Source organism: Megalops cyprinoides, chromosome 18, assembly GCF_013368585.1.
Source record: "Megalops cyprinoides isolate fMegCyp1 chromosome 18, fMegCyp1.pri, whole genome shotgun sequence".
NCBI lineage: Eukaryota > Metazoa > Chordata > Actinopteri > Elopiformes > Megalopidae > Megalops > Megalops cyprinoides.
In genome coordinates, this window is record NC_050600.1 from 9580722 (window position 1) to 9597816 (window position 17095).

At 42.3% G+C, this 17095-nt stretch overlaps 2 protein-coding genes and 1 non-coding gene across 3 annotated transcripts in view; all 3 read left to right on the forward strand.

The window, feature by feature from the left end:
* Positions 1-2044: 2044 nt before the first annotated feature.
* haus6 (HAUS augmin-like complex, subunit 6) lies at positions 2045-10910 on the forward strand. The gene is made up of 16 exons (XM_036551477.1): positions 2045-2524; positions 3057-3152; positions 3293-3371; positions 3495-3627; positions 3823-3967; positions 4939-5001; positions 5427-5481; positions 5608-5781; positions 6262-6455; positions 6991-7120; positions 7201-7303; positions 8082-8193; positions 8493-8589; positions 8872-8979; positions 9572-9701; positions 9896-10910. Exons 1-16 carry the CDS (start codon positions 2394-2396, stop codon positions 10615-10617), a joined length of 2472 nt encoding a protein of 823 aa, XP_036407370.1. The 5' UTR covers positions 2045-2393; the 3' UTR covers positions 10618-10910.
* LOC118793768 lies at positions 8258-8388 on the forward strand. Its single transcript, XR_005005705.1, has one exon.
* Positions 10911-12582: 1672 nt separating the features above from the next.
* The window catches only part of dennd4c (DENN/MADD domain containing 4C), a 52919-nt gene continuing 48406 nt past the window's right edge, over positions 12583-17095 (forward strand). Inside the window, exon 1 of the mRNA XM_036550811.1 lies at positions 12583-12801. The gene's annotated coding sequence lies outside the window, so the exon portion shown is untranslated. The remainder of the gene's footprint in view (positions 12802-17095) is intronic.

Here is a 17095-nt window from a genome sequence, read left to right on the forward strand (position 1 = left end):
AACTTACCTGTGGAGTTTTGTGTGGAATGCGGTTATACAGTTGGCCTTATATTGATTTTTAGTGTATCACAGTAGTAGTACCATTTGTAGTCAGGATTGGATATGCCAGTCATGTGTTGTGGTTTGGGGTATTTTAATACCTTTGGACATTTGATACACCTTTCACAACTCCTTTCATCTCATTTTGTTATGTGTAGTAATGCCAAACACCAGGGAACCTTAGCGCCCAAAAATGGACCATGTGGCACATTTTATGCTTAGCTGTCTTTTCTGTTCACAGGTTCCTGATATCATCATCACAGACCTTGCTTCTGAACCAGGTGATGATTTCCAAGTGGGAGACATTGCCGTAATAACTGACTTTCACAATGGACAAGTTCTTCAACATTCTACCTGTGCATAAATGTCTGCAGAAAAATGTTCACAATCTAACACATGGTATTTGGAGAACCCCATTTGTGTGATCCCCTGAGGATTCCTTTTTTAATTTATTGATTGTCCAAATGTATTGAGGGATTTACTGTGGAATTCAAACACATTTGCAGCTAACCTACATGGATATACGCTTTCACTCCCAAAACACACTACAATTAACTCCATCAGAGCAATGCAGTGGTCAGAAACTTGTTTATCTAATGTTTTGTTTTTCAGTGCATCCATCATTGAATTATATTTCTAGAGACTTAATAAAGACATAATATTTTGGGATTTAGGTGCCTTGAGACACACACACACACACACAAACTCACTATCTTAATGGGATCGTTGTCTTTGCGTCAAAACCAGCTACAGAATGTTATGAATATAATGGCAACATTAAACATCATTCAGCAATGTGTTTTTCCTTGGTTACATGTTGGGAAATTATCTAATTATGAGTATTTTCTTTGGATACAGTGTAACAGTGATGATGATCAATCATAAGACAATGTTTTCAAAATCTAAATCTAGCAGTAAAATAAATGCATCACTCGCTAGCTCACCATAAAGAGCTTGCTGGTGATACTGATGCCTTTGAGTGAAATATTTCCCAATGGACACCCACTTGAATGTTGGTATCCATCTGGCTTTAGCTTTAAAATGCAATATAATACCAGATACCAGCGATGTAACACCAGACCTAATCTTTTAACAGAGATTCAACCCTCAGCCATTATATCTAATTAATACAAACATCAAACCCACGCATTTATTTGTGTTTTATATATTCTGTCCATGATGTAATGTACCTGTGAGTAAGTGTCCATAGTCAATAGATGACATTACCGGATTTCGGACACGTGTACGTATTCTTTACATTAGTTGTCTGGTTTCGTAGTGCAACACTAATATATCAATAACGGGATGATATATCCAAAGCCTGAGATGTCAGAATTAATTTATGTATGCATTTTTATTTCCACATCCTTTTATTTGAAGGTTTTCAAGAAACGAGCTCATACAAGCACATTTTAGCGTGAAATACTTACATACTTTATAGCATCTGTGAGTGGCAAAGGTAAGATAAAAAATTACATTTGGCTGTTAGTGGAAATGTCTTCAACTCTTCGGAGCAGAAAGTCGCTAGATATTCTTCCAATGATGGTTTTATATAAAGAAGTAACAGAGGGTACGACTGGGGGTTTCAAGAGTAAAGTTACGACTATTTTCTGCAGTTTCTCTGCATCTCTGGACAATCTAAGATGAACTCATACGTTCTCAAACTGAGACCTATTTTCAGCTGATAACTTTTAAGCAGAAATATAACGTTATGGCCTCCATATACATCTCTCCTGTCGCTCTAAATGTCCGCTGATACAGCAATGAGCTTTTTAAAATTTTAAATCCACTGCCAACGTTCGCAGTTTCTGTACTACAAATGGTTGAACTTTCGCACCTGCTGCTTCCTACACGATTCCCAAAGAAGGGGGGCGCAATAAGCCACTCCGCACAGGCGCATTGGAAACTGAGGTTGCGTTCTAATAGCGGAAGTAATCGTTGGAGGGTCGGATATATTTCCGGGGCATCATACATGCCTTGAAAGGAATTGGCGGTTTTTCGTAAAGCGAAGCGGCGTTGCTAGCTCAAGGAAGTGAGGAACCGAACGGACAACAGAAAATGCAGACGTCTTTTTAAAATGCATACCTGTTACCTTTCGGTTTGGAGATTTTGGGATCGGTCTCCTTCATGACTGAAAACGATCAATATGGTTGGTTGATGAACTTCGACGCAATTGACTAGCTAACGTTCAAGTAGCTAACGTTGGCTAGTTGGAAACATTGGATTTAAGGGTTGGGCTGTTGTGGCTGACGATATGGGTAGCTAGCTAGCTTGTTAGCTTGCTAGCTAGTTTTATGCAGTCAGCGCTGTTATCTTCGCAGAAAAAGTTTTGATATCTTTCAAACTAAAGAAAGATGTCTAGCCTTCAAAAATCGAACGCCAAATATCTGTGGTGGACCCTCCTGGGTCTTGGATTTCAGCCCGAAGTCGCCTCTGCCTCCAAAGGCATAAGCAAAGCCAATGTTCGCCACGTATCTCTGGGAATGTGAGTATAACCAATTGCAAGAATTTACCTTTACAGTTTAAAGTTAATTAGCAAGTGATTTGTTAGTTACTTACTAGCATGTTTGCTAGCTAATCAGCTGCTTCTTGTCACGAAGCAGCGTTGCTGCCAATACCACCATAGTGTCTGTGCTGTATGCGTACTGATTTCATTTTAACGATCCACAGCTTATTATGAATTATGCGGCATAAATATAGGGGACTAAAGTGTTATCAGTTCCCTCCCTATAACGCAACCAGCACATGAAATAGTTTTTTTGCATTTTTATTCAAGTTCTACATGTAGTTGTCGCCGGAAGTGATCGCTAGGTACTTTGCCAGCTTTCAAGATTGTTTTGCCGTCAAAATACTCGTAGGTATGGATGTTGCCAAGGAGCGCTACACATATTTCAGAAGACAATGGTGTCTGATTTAAGGCATTTAATTAAGCTTTCAGTGCGTTTGGAAAAAAATGTGCTTTCAATGTGTCCGTTTAGTTCATTAACATAAGAACTTTTCTGTTTCGTCCTGTACAGGAATATGTTTGACACGCCTAACAAGGATGCCTTCTACATGGTCACCCACTTCTTATTAGAAAAACTAGATTCTGCACGTGTCCACGAGGTGTTCAGGTATGGTGTCAAACGGGGGCAGATCTTTTTTTTTATATATAGCTATAGGTTTTGGAGGGGAAAGGAATTGCTTAGTACTCACTTAAGCATATCATTTTCACTGTCACAAATAGCCTTCGTGTTAATGTATTTTTTAACAGGTATTGCTGGCCAGTTCTGGATCGTAAGGCCGATGCTGAATTTCGTAAAGCGACTGTCACTTGGTTCCGAGACATTGCGGTAAGATTGAGGCTTATAAGCACTTGCCCTTTTTTGTTAGACTTAACAAGAGGGCTTTATTAAAGTGGATTGGTATGGTGTATAATAAAAACAAATAATGCTGAAACCATTTTGTCATCTCAGGCAGAACCTGGCAGTTCCTTTCCGAAAGTGGTGCCGTCCTTGTTTCTTTCACCTGGAGGCCCCAAGTTCATCAATGTGATGCTTCACTTAGCCAAGCATGTCATGCTGCAGGAGATGAAGACCTTTTCCACAGGTACATATGTTATGCCAAGCTAAAGTAACATTTGGAACCAGTCTGGGCTAAATGAAATGAATGGAAAAAATGTATGGAAATGGAAAGAGTTCCTGTTTAAAGGAGACACGAAATGAGGTTAGACCTACTGTTGTAGTTTGTGTTTATTATACCACTGAAATGTGACCCCCTCTGTGTGCTCCTGCTCTGATACAGACAACACCTGGATTCCGGAAACTGCAGCCACCAAAGCTCACTCGGTGGAGACTGCCGTGTTGAGGTTTCAGGTGGTGAAGACCAGGTTTCAGAGAGCCGCGGTAGAGCAGGACAGGGTTGTGCAGGAGTACCAGCGCAGAGCCCAGTGAGTACTCTACATAGTAGGTTAAACAGTGGAAGTCTGGCTTGTGAAATGGCAATGCAGAGTTTTACTCAGAATGCATGTTTTTTTGATGCTGGAATTGAGCTTTCGACTGCATCATGCACTCCCAAAACCTCAGACAGGGGTTTGTCAGGAATAGTTGGGGTCTGAAATTAACACCTGCCAGCTCGCAAAAGAATGTAGTTTCTCCTTGGCGGGTTAAAATTGCATAGTCACTAGCCACTCGGTTGGGTACTTTTTGCATTAAAAAATGATTATGGCCCGCTATCTTAGGGACTGCTAGTCAGCCCAGATCCTGTTGTTTTTCTTATTGTAAGTCAATGGCAGAACCCCTCTGTCACTTTACAGTTGTGAAATCCTGTGTCGGTCATCTTTGGTTGACACATAAGCTACTGCCCTGTATTTTAAGAGGTTACACAGAATTCTGCATTGTATTCTCACTCACATGAAACAGTGAAATGGCATTCTGGATCAGCTTCTGTGGGAAAAGTAGTGCATCATTTCTAAGATGCTAAAGGTTGGCTTTGCCTTTAGTGTTTCTTTATGGGGTTGTTCATTCTGTGCTCCATTGTGCCACAGACACATTATCGGAGAGTGCTAGCATTTAAATAACAAATCCAACAACATTAAAATGTATTTGGAAAGATGAAATGACTAGCACTGGGATTTAAAAACCTTTATCCCTTGTTAATGCTGTTTTCACAATTGATATTCAAATAGCTCCAAATTGAATGCTTCAATGCAGTCTGTTTGCTCATGCAGTTTGTTGTGTGTGACTTCTGCCTGAAATTTGACTGAATTAGTTTGCATTAATTTGCAAACAGAAACATTGAATGGGCCATTAAAATGCTGATAGTGATGTCTGACACTTGCAGAAAATCACAGGTACTTTTGTTATAGTGGCTGTTGGGGTTTGAAAGTTAAATGTATTGAAATGTTTTTGTCTCCTGCAGGGCTCTGGTAAAATCAATGAGGGCTTTGAGAGCTGAGGATGCCAAATATGAAGGTTTACTGAAGTAGGTTTGAGAGTTTTCCCTTTTTTCTACAAGGGTCTTTGCAGCAAGCATTTGTGTCCTTGCCTTTTCAGGCATTTTAATATTGCTGTAGTAGGCATTTTGGAAGAAACACCGGGCACATACTCATTGGGGTCTTTTTATTTTTATAGGAAAACACAGCTGTTTGATTGTTAAATATGAACTTTCAGACTTGATTTCTACCCAAATTAAATATTGGTAAAAGCCATGTTTTTATCAGCAGTTGTCTAATACAGCACTGTGACTCAAACTCTTTGCCATAAATAATCTAAATATTCACTTTTAGAGCTTGAGAAACTTAATCTTATTGTTATATAGTGCCTTTTTGGATATACTTTGCTCTGTTTTCAGTGAGATGTCTCCTCTTACTGAATTAATCTATTGTACCTTTTTTTTTTTTTTTTTAGAGGACATACGGAAATTGAAAAGGAGAGATCTCTTCCGTCTGAAAAACTTCAAAAGGTTTCCTATCCTTTTACTTCTGTTTTTTATTGAAACAAATACTTGTACTCTGAATGATACCTGTTGAATTTTAGAATCCTAGTCAAATCATTTATCAAGGATGTATGGTGTATCTGCGGTTTTCAGGTTCGATCCCTGTGGGCGGATGTTAACAAAATCCTGTCCTCTCTGGAAGAGGAGAGGAAGGTTGTGGACTGTGTTGTGAAAGGACATGTTGACCAGTATATCTTGGATGGGACAAATGTCACCCTGAAGATCCCCAAAACTCTGCTGGAGCGGGTTGAAAGCTCTGCTTACTCGGTGAGAACAGACCCTTAGAGTGGGAATAAAGGGGCCTTGCGATGGCAAGTATGCTATGTAAAGGTACGGGTTGGTGGGGATTACCCCATACCTGTATAGCACCTAGAGAATATGTGCTTAGGGTATGTGAGTACTTGCAGTTTGTGGGCATTAATATCCACAGCACACAAGTGGGGAAAAAATACCATATTGGCCTGATCATAGAAACTCTTAAAAGAAGATTTCCTCATAATAGCAGTGCACTTTGTTAAACCTATATCCTAAATCTGTTTTTTAATCACGGTTGCTGTTGGTCTTTTCACTTAAATTTATAACATTTTAATCATTGAAAGTGTCCTATTAAAGGCTGTTCTGCTTGAAACATTGAGGTAATCGGCATTCAGTAACATGTCCCATGCATGCCTCCATGTCTTTGTAATATGAGCACATGCCACGGTGTCCATGTTTCACAAAGCTGTCCTCCCGCTGTCTACATCTCAGTCAAGCGCGGGGAATGTGTACGAGGCGGGCCAGCTCAACCTGTTGCGCCTCCTGGAGTTGCTGAATGAGGCGCTACGGCACCTGGAGCAGGAGCATGCCCAGGCAGGAAAGGGCACCCTGCAGCTGGACCTGCCCCAGATGGAGGAGAAAGCACTGCAGCTGAAACGCACCCTGGAGGCCCTCAAACTCATGAGGTAGGAGACAGCTAGAGCCCTCCCTGTAAAATAGGATTCAGTAAGTGGGTTGCGAGAAGGTAGTGTTACATGTTGAGTACAGCAGCTCAAACAGCCTCGGCCATATCAGTTGGACTTTGGAGTGTGTTTTAAATGTGAAACTCAAAAGTATTCATACTAAAAGAATATTATAATATTATTCCTTCTATGTTGAATATTTTTAGCGTCATATGATACAATATTTGCAAATACCTACAGTCTTGACCATTTACATCTCTCAAAATATTTTTGGTAATGGTTTCTAAATATTTCAATAAAACATCCCCAGTACAAACATACCACTTACAATGTACTACTTATTTAGGTGTTACTAGTTGCGGTAGACTGTAATTGCCAAAATGCTACTTTTATTAGTTAGAATTTAGTCAGAAAATTGGTTGCACTGTTATCTGTCTGATACATTCGTACCAGGTAACACTGTCTTGTCTTGTCAGAAGAACAGTGTCTTTGCAGTTCATTCTGCAGATTTAATAAGAACAGTTCCTTTTACCAACAGGAAGAGGATTACCAAGGAGGAGATCCCTGAAGTGAAGGCGTCTATTAAGAAGATGGAGACTGCGTGGGACAGCAGATGGGCAGACTGTCTGAGGCAGAGGCCCTTGACTTCATTCCTTAACGAGGACCCTGTGAGTGTTCGCAGCCTGCGTCTGTGAAAATTCTGGCCCAAGGAAGAGTCGATCACCCATGACTTTTTGTGTGTTCGCAGGCACTTGACTTCCTCTCCCCAATGGCACCTCTGTCCTTTGAACCCGCTGCTGAGGTCAACTTCAAGTCCAGCATCTTCTCACAGTATGCAGCCAAGCTGCCTGGTGGGTGAACAGATGAGATGTATTTCTGTTGGTTCTGAAAAATGCACTGTGCCTCCTTGGGTTGGAAAGAGAGAGATGGTCATTTGTTCTTGTGGTAATCATGGCAGCTATTTTGTTATTGTCTGTTTTTTCTGCTCGTTTCATTCTCCCAGTTGTGTATACAAATACTTATGTTTGAAGTATTTTCATAGTTTCATCAAATACTTTAGAATAAACTTAGAATAACCTAGAAAAAAGAGATGTAGCCACAAACATTTGGTGGTTGTGGTGTGACATTTTATACAAATATTCCAGTTCCGTTTGCCAATGTCTGGAATTTTTTCCTTATTTAATACTCTGCATTGTAGCCTTTTTCTATGGTCTTAAGTCTGGTAAATCCATTTTAACTGAAATGTCTACATTGGTCTTGGTTTTAACAAGTTTTGTATTGCTTATAAAGCTGTGTGGTTTTTTGTTTCAAATTTTATAGGGCATGAAATGTCCATATTTTTGTTGCAAATGTTTTCAGTCTTTTGGGGGTGGGGATTCTTCAGGCTTGTATAGCATTGAGGTTTGTGGTACTCTTCTCCTTGTGCACTGGAAGTGCACTGGCAAACTAAGCCGAGCTGCAGTTGCTAACAGGGCTAGTGAAGCTAATGAGCTTATCATGGCTATCCTCTTAACCTTACCTCAGGATGTGATAAAGGATACGGTGTCACATAGAATAAAAAATTTTGGCAGCCTTAAATTTTACAGGTGACAGTATTTCTTTGCCTGTTTTGTCTTGCCTTCCCTTCAGCCTCTCCACCATCCCCACCCCACCACATAGTGGAATCGGCCAAGGAGGAGCCTCCAGACAAACACCCTGATTCTTCAGGGGATTCTGGGAGAAAAACTGCAGACCTACAAAGGTACTAGTCTTAATGGTTGAATGGTGTTGTAGATACTAATGAAGCCCTGTCCTTTCAACTGGTCTGGGAGGGTGATACTCAGGCAGGGGTCAGTTTTGTCCTGCCTGTCACAAATCCTCCCTAGAGCATCCTTGCCTTTTGATGACCGGGGCGAATTGAGAGAAATCGCAACGGACAGATACGGGGCAGACACCTGTTCAGTTTGCAGGCAGTATGGATGCCCGTTTCTAAATGTAAAGGAAAGCTGCTTTCCACAGGGGACTCATGGTTAACGCATCTCTTTTGTGCAAATATTGCAGTCCTGTCCAGCAACCTAGTGAAATACAAGTTCCCACTTCTGCTGTTTCTTCAAGACCCTCACCACCTCCCAAAACTCCTTCTCCAAGCCCTGTGCAGGTATGCTCCATCTATGAAACATGCTTTTGTGTCTATATATACATACGTTGCATGACATTCAGTGCCTCTAAGTGTTTGTGGTAATTTAAAGGTACTTGTTCCACTGTGGTCAAAATTTTGAAGGAGGGTTTAATAGTCTGCCTTGTGTGAACTAACTAGAGTGGATTTGTGGCAGGGAAAAGGCACTGCCTTTCAACAACATAGCATTTTGCCTTTTTATGTGCATTAATAACATTTCATTGAAAAGGTAATGTTGCCAAATGGCCAAATGTCTCTTTACAGGCCAGTGGAAAGGAGACTCCCATGGTGGAAGACATACAACCGGAGATTGCTGATGTGAACAAAAAAGCCAGTATCCTGGATAGGGAATTTGACAACCTGGCAAACCAGGTAAAATGTGGTCTTGACTTTTCTCCCCCTGCTCTGAGGTGCATCATATTTATAGTTGCATCTCGGAGGGGCCTGCCTCTTCTGCATGACGACATGTGTACCCGTGCCAAAGAAAATTTGTGGGTGTGTGAGATGTGACCCAGATCATAACGCCTCTCTGACACTGGAACGCATACCTCAATGGATGATGTGAAATGAATTTGTGGGTCCTATCCTCATTCCAGTGTGGAGAACCCGATGAGCTGGATTCTTACATTCATATTAAAAAGTACATATGTATTGCATATGTCCTTTTCAAGAGGACAAAACGAAGGATGTGTGACTGCACATCTTGCTGTCGCAGGGGCTCCTGTAGTCTTGGAGTGAGACGGCAGGGCAGTCCTAAGCAGTGCTGTGTCTTTGTATAATCCTTCCTAAAGCATCCCTGCTGTCCTAAGACCTGGGCAAATCAAGCAATTTGCAACAGATGTTGCAAATATGTCATTATGGAACACTTTGCTATGACGCATATCAAGGCATAGAAATGGAAGCCACTCTCCACCTTCCATCCATATATGTGTTAAGGATTCTGTCTGTGTGTGTATACATGCAGTTTGCAGAAGCTGTCACAAACAACTCCACTGACTACAGCAGGAGAGGTTGGGAGCTGGAGGACCTGCTTGGTACCCTATCGGACCCCTTCTCCACCAGAAAGCAGCTTCCACGCACCCCAGATAGCCTCAGTGAGTACCCTCTACCCCCAAAATGGATGAGTGTGACTGTAGTAACTAGTGACTGGGAAAATGCATGTGCAGAAATAAAATGTAATACTTGCTTCCTGTAGTGCTTAAGGAAAATGTTTTTGGATCACACATTACATCTGAACAGGTGAGGGATATGAGGCGCTGCTGGAAATAAACACGATGTTCTTTTTCAGTTTCAGAAGTGAAAAATTCCTGGAGGCAAGCAGTCAGGGAGGGAGAGGCCGAAAAGGCCCGGCTCTCTGAAAAGGCAGGAGACCGCACTGCAAAAGCTCATACCCCGCTGCTGGAGGGTATGGAGGCTCTTCCCAGCACGGACGAGTCCCCCCTGAGCAGCGGGCTGGTGCAGCTGGGGGATTCTGACAAGGGCCTCGCGGGCACTCCCTGCGTCACGCAGCACAGGGAGTCCCTGCACTCTACCCTGTCCTGGCACTCCTCCCAGCTGGAGGCCACTCAGGGCCAGAGCAGCGGCGACGTCATCCAGTTCGGGATCGACTTCGAGACCCTGCCGGAGCTGGGCGACGACAGCCCGCTAGGCTCGAGCTACGAGGCCCTGGAGGCCACCGGGGCCACGGAGGAAGACGACGAGCTCGTCCTCCCGCACATCCTGTCCAACACCACAGAGCGAGAGAGCGGGTCGAGTTCCACGCGCAGCAGGTTCGAAGAGATCCGGAAAGCCTACGACGAGGCCTCCTTCATTGACTGCAGGGTAAAGACGCCTGAGCCGCTGCCGCCTCGGAATGCTGCGGAAACCCCCGAGGCTGTGGGCTGGGAGACCGGCGACAAGGTGTTCTCCCTTGACCTGGCCGGGCTGGAGAGTCCCTCCCTCCCCAGCACTGAGCTTCTGAGCCTCCCCAAGCTGATCACCTTCTCTCCCGTGGATGACTTCATTCCTTAACACAAGTTTATACAGAGGTTACTCCAAGATGGCTAAAAAGACAGACCACTCTTAAATGGGCAAAATACACATGCGTGAAGCCTTTAGTCTTCTTGCATGTAGTGTTTTTGTTGAATAAAGCAATTACTTCCTCTGCTGAAAAGGATATTAGGTCTTTTTAACATACCTCTTTCTGACTGAAGCTTGTCTTAGATCTGGAGATATGCTGTAAATTCTGCACTGTACTCTTAATCCTATTTAACATAGCCGATTTTCCTAAAGAAAACATTTTAACCCATTAATTTCTAGCCTTGTTGAAAAACAGTTGGTCCTTTAAAGGAGCTAATGATATTTTAGCTATTTGAAGATTAAAAAAGCACTGTGAAGAACTGACAGATGGGAGATGGGAAAATGAATTTCATGCGAAAACATGACCTTGAATGGTAAAAAATCTGTAAATAAGCTTTGTAAATGTTTTACAATAAAGTTTGAGATTGGCTCGGTTGTTTAAAGTGTAACCCCATAAGATCCCCTGAGTATTCATTTAGATTCTCACAAGATGTGCAGTTAAAAGAATGACGGTTGGATCGTACGCGTTCCGCGTAACATTGTGCATTGTGGCGGGGAGAAGGTTCATGTGGAAAAAGTGGGTGATGTGAGTGTGCTTTCAATTGAATGGTAACTCTTAAAGGGCAGTTCCCTTTAGCGCCATAGGAGGGCGCCGAAGGTCCATGGTTTTGACCCCCAGAATGCCATAGTGCAAGACTTCGTGGAAAGAATTAAAAGATATAAGGCTATTTATGATTTTTTTTTTTAAATTTTTTAAAATATCATAGCGTCTGCCCAGTGGGTGGAAAGTGGCAGCCCCTCTTAGGAATTCTCAGGATAATTATTTCTCTGTACGATTTGAAGGAACGCAGATTAAAGTCTGTACAATAGATGTATCTGAGGGTAGTTGCAAGTATATAGTATGAATGACGCATAGGTCATGTTTAAAGGAAATGAATGCACTATACGAGGTTAATTTAACAGTTAAAGGTGAAATGGAGTCGGGTTATGAAGCCCACGCTCAGTCGTAAATCTGTTATGGCATTAGCCTCGCTCGGGATTTGTTATGTGGGTATTGAACAACCAGAGCATAAATACTTTCCAAATTAGTATTTTAAATCCAATCCGCATGCAGGTTGGAGGTATTCAGGTGTAAAACTGTTTCAGACCGATTCAGGAGTGGCCGAATTTTGGGGAGCATCCAACACTGTGTTTGAGCGTTGTGTTGCCACAGCATCACCACAGACCTGGTGCCGGACCTATTAATATTCTGACATTGTACATTGGATCACATCGGGCACCGTTATTGTTTCTGCAGTGGCATAACGACTAATTCCAATTATATTGCATTATAAATATTGCGGAAAAGAACAATATGGGATGTGTTCATACTTTTCAGAGCTCGGAAAGAAAGTCTGCCCCCCATGGATGTGACGGTGCACTGCTGCCTACCCCCTTTGAATGTGTTTCAAATGTAACGTCCAGCATCAGTAGCGAGCAAAACTGGTTTTCCTGTTGCGATGACCGATTGTCTGAAACACTTCGTGATAACTAAACTGTTACATCAAAAGTACCTACGTTTCAAGAAAGGCATCCCTCCTACCCCTATGTCTGGTGTAGAACTAGGTTTAAGTTTTTTGTTTAATTCATGTGGATATATCGGAATTTCTCGAAATTGCGTTGTGTTAGACGTAAATTAATCAATGAATCTAGTTGCGTTGATAGGTTGGGAAGAGAACTTCTCTCACTCGTTGGTCACTTGTTGCGTCCATGTGCCCTTGCGGCTCATCGTGTTTGAACCGAAGACAGAGGGCACCAAAACCTGACAAAAGCGCAGGAAAAATGTATTAGCCAGTCCTCCAAGCTCCAGTCTGGGCGGTTCCATTCCGCTTCTAGCAGCAGACACTGAAGGCTCAAGAGCTCACAAAAGTAACAAAACACAAACATGGCGCCTGCTTGCACAGACAGCTAGCGATTGATAGGAGTATCGCAAACAAGTGTGAAACAAAGTTTTCACGCATCCCTGAAGTGAAGTACGATCTGTGCCTCCAGCGGATGTTTTCTGATCTCTGACAAGAGCGGAATATTGCTTGGAGTTGAAAGCAGCGAGTTTCCTACATGTCAACATTCTTTCTTCTAGTAGTGTAAAAACAGCTGGTAAGTGTTGCTTGTTGCTTCACTGGTTAGATGATTTAGGGTTCGTTGCAGTAAATGTCAAGTAGATGTGTTCTTAACAGTTCGTGCTCTCAGACACGAGCTGAAGAAAGCTTATTTCGGTGTCGTGCTGAAACTTTATTGACTTGATCCTATTAGCTGTATCTTATGCATCGAACTTGTGATGCCAGAGCCGGTATGTGTGTTGTTGCCTTAAACGCACCGCACAACTTAAATACAGGTGTGAGTTTGTTGCACATAGTCTTAAATACTAAACTGTGTTAATGCAAGTGACGATCTGCTGCTGAATCAGCGTTTGAAGTGTGTGCAAGTGAATCTAGACGTGACCTAGTTATCGACACAGAAAGATGCAGCGATAGCTGAGAGAACTTGATACACCCCCACCTTTCTTCTTGGGCCCATACCATTACGGAGTGGGATAGGTCGCTTCTTGCTCTCAAACCAAACAGCGCAGGTGCTACGGGTGTGTCAGTACATAGGTATTGTCTGATAAACCAGCAGTCTTTGGCAATTCGCCGCCATGCAGCCGTAATGGCAAACGTTAATCATGCACACGGTAAAACGGTGATTCTGACGGCATGTGATATCTTGACACTAAATGTTAGTTCCTCGCTAACACGCACTGCAAGATTTTCAAGTGACAAATGAATCTGGATTGCAGAAATGACGATTCCTGCGTTCAGATGAATAATTTTTTTCCTAGACCAGTGCCATTTTGTGTGCTCCGGCAACAAGTGAAAATTTTTGATCTAGTGTCAGAGTTTCCCTTAGAATGGTGATGACTCACTCAAAGGGAACAGTAAACCTTCAGCTGTGCCCAGGGGACAGTTCGCTGCATGTTGGTGTAGCTAATTGTCAGGTTTTCTCATCTGAATGTTGACCGTAAAGAATCGGGCGGTGCAGGGAATTCTCGTGTTTAGGGAGCAGGCAATCGTAGCGTCCTGAGAACGCATTGCAGCTGGCTTAATACAGTCGCCAACGATGATTCTTATTTTGTTTACAAACATTGGAGTCCTGTTATATTACCTCTTTGTAACATTGTGTCAGATGAGAAATGTACTGTATTGCAGACCTTTGATGAACTGTAGCTGTTGGTTTATGCCGTGTGGCAAACAATATAAAGTAAACGCACCTATTTATTTAATATGAGCAGCACCGGTAAAGCGAGGTGAGAACTGAAGGTGAATCTCTGTTTTTTTATTACTTTTAAATGCGGCTGTTAGACAAAGATACCATCTTCAACACGAGAAAACCTGTTGGACTGAGCTTTAATTGCTTAATTTAAGCTCTGCGTTCCAATTTATTTTGTGTTTTCAAATATCATATTTATCTATTATCATATATCATCTATATCGTAAATGTATTTATTGTTGTTAATTTTTTTTAATGAAAATTACCATTTAAGATATACCCGAGTTTCATTCCTATAAAAGTGCAGTTGACATCATTTGGAGTTAAATGTAAAGGTTTGACTGTGAAGCAGTTGCGCCAGGATACAGATTAAAACAATCAAAGATCTCTGCAACTGAACTTGGTACATTTGTGGTTTTGGTCAGCTGTAAGGGTGTTCACAACAAGGCAAACGCAGTCAGGTTTTGTTGGAAACAAAATACTCGGAAAGGGACGCTAAACCATTGTAGTGTCATTCTTGCCTTTGCTACAGCTGTCTGCCTTGTGTATCACTTTTGAATTGTTTCCAAAAGAACATTGCTCACTGGCTGCCAATTCATGCAGAGCACCTAGGACTCAGGTCTGGCCAGTGGCCACAAATGGCAAAGAGACCTGAACTCACACCTATCCAGTTGTCCTATAGCCTCTGTCTAGACCGTCCATTCATGGCCTTGAAGATAGAACAGAGTCCTCACTGAATAAAAATGGATATTTTACTGTGTGTGAATTGGTTCACATTTTATATCACAAAAAGAATGTCTGTGCACTAAAGCACCTTTCAGGTTAGAATAAAGTAAAATGGCACTGGACTCTACAGTCTGTGAGTAATTCAAATTAGTTCTGTTGTTGTAGCCCGTCAAGTTATGTAACCACAGTGTGGCTGGTTGCATGTGCCTTGACTAAACTTGAAAAAATAATCTTTTCAAAGGGCGAAAAGGGATAAAATTCCAAGTAACACAATTTATTTATGTGCACTGCATAGCATTAATCTCTTAATTTTCTAGGAAGTATGAATTCTTCCCAGTCACAGAGTCTACAATTGCTATAAAATGTAATCCTCTTTGGTTGCACAAAGACTTTTTTTCCTGCCTTTTAAAAATCTCCACTATGAAGTACTGACCTATGGCTATCAATAACCACAAAAGACTTATTCAGGGTGTAATAAAAGTGACACTTTTATAACAAGCTAAGGTATCTGCCAAGATAATCATCAATAGGAAATGTATTTTTTACTTATTTGAATTTGTTGTTCAGTGTCAGTGGGCTTAATGGGCCAGTTGTTGTAACAAATATGCTTTCCCTGTGTATTTTAAATGCTTTATCTTGCTCCTCATCATTACTTTCCAACACGACACAATTTTTTGCCTCAAATGATTTGGTTTGGGCTGGATGGCACCAGGGTATCCTGCTGGGAATGACACTTTGATAAATGAAAATTTTCAGCTGGCCACTCTGAAGGGCTGTGGTGTTACGCTGTGGTTATGTGTGCACCTGGCTGGTTATGCTGGGCAGAGTACTTACACAGTAAGTGAGAGCTTCAGGTTGGCCGTCACCAATGCAGATATGTCTGTCTGCCTGTACTGATCACCGCAGGTGTTCTGTTCGTCTTACCTTTTTATGTGGCTCGGTATTTCACGGCCGATCCTGTTTACCTGCTTGCAGTGATGGGGTAGCTTGCGGAATGTCAGTCACTCATTCTTTCCACTTTTCCTCACCTCCCTCAAATCCCACCCCTCTCCTGCTGCCCCCGTGCACAGGATGTCACCTCCCCCAGCTGTGCCTGGACATGGTGAGCCTACCTCGGTCTGGAGCCGGTGCTGTGCCGGCTGATAATGGCAGCAGGGCAAGCATACGGCATTTACTCTCAGAGCCCTGCAACTTGGCCTCACCTCTGCCAGCACTTTATGTGAAGTGACGTGGGTTATTTTTTTGAGAGGTAGAGTGCAGTAGAGAGGTGGTGCAGGTGCTATATCAGTGTGTCAGTTCAGCCTCCAGCACCCACCTGTCCACGTCATGGTGCTGGCACAGTGAGTTCCTTTTAGCTGAGTGGTTTATCAAGGATAGCAACAAAAGTACTTGCGCATATGTGTGAGATATAAGTGAAATGTACAGTGCACGAAAGGGAAAATGACACTGCTGCAGAGAACATGGATGGACCTCAGTGGGGTCCCGGAAACCTTGTGAACTTTCAAGTTCCACCGCTGCCAAGTCATTGCTTTGCTGACATGTGGCGCTGCAGGGGTTGTGTGCATTGCAACTACAATTTGTGTCACTCAGCACTTAAATGGCATTTCTGACGGTTACCCTTTCGACAGCTCCGCTGTTAAATTTTAATGAGCGCATGTGGTCATTTTAAATGTATTGTTTCCAGGAAGTGTAAGCACTGAACTTCAGAGAGCAAAATGCAAGTCAGGGTGGCTGACTGGGTTTTAAAACAGTTCACTTGTTGATGTGTAAATATGTTGACCTTTACGTCTGGGTCCATCTGTTGTGCCTGTCAGGGTAGGAGAGTGAAACTTGACTAAACTGGGCCAAGAACGACAGTGGTTGCATGGAGTCTACCTTGAATGGCTGTGGAAGGAAAGCTCAGTGGGTTCAGGGTAGATGACGAGTGAATGAAAAGTGTTTCTAAGATATTTACCGCATCTAGCAATTTAGTGTTAATGTGGTATAAATGGCCATGAAGTGTCAGATGTGAGGGTGAGGCATTTTAGGTGTGAGAACAAATGGCCGTGCTTGCAAGAGTTTCTGCAGAGTTAGGGAAATGTAACACTACACTATTGTTGGCCCTTTTAAAAAGCACACAAAGCCTTTTAGAGTGAATGTAGGTGGAACAGGTTCTCTGTATTTTTGGTTTTTTTTTTTTTCCTTCAGTGCTGGCAATGGAAATGAAGGCGTCTACAGTGCAAATGATTCAGTCACATGTAGGACGAAATTCTCTCATGTGCCAAGTAAGTTTCATATTAGTGCATTGAAAGGTAGTGATTTTTTTTTTATTCAGTATGCTGAGAAGCCAGTTTACAGTGTGGTACACATGCTTTCTGTGAAAATTTTCTCAGACTATGCAAACCACTATTCCCTGTGGCGCATCATGTGAATATGCTGT

Excerpts from the sequence above, each read along its gene's own strand:
- haus6 (XM_036551477.1), top strand. The coding sequence starts at position 2,394 with ATGTCTAGCCTTCAAAAATCGAACGCCAAATATCTGTGGTGGACCCTC. Across the intron at positions 8,194-8,492 it reads AAAACTGCAGACCTACAAAG|TCCTGTCCAGCAACCTAGTG; the intron begins GTACTAGTCTTA and ends CAAATATTGCAG. Across the intron at positions 8,980-9,571 it reads TTGACAACCTGGCAAACCAG|TTTGCAGAAGCTGTCACAAA; the intron begins GTAAAATGTGGT and ends GTATACATGCAG.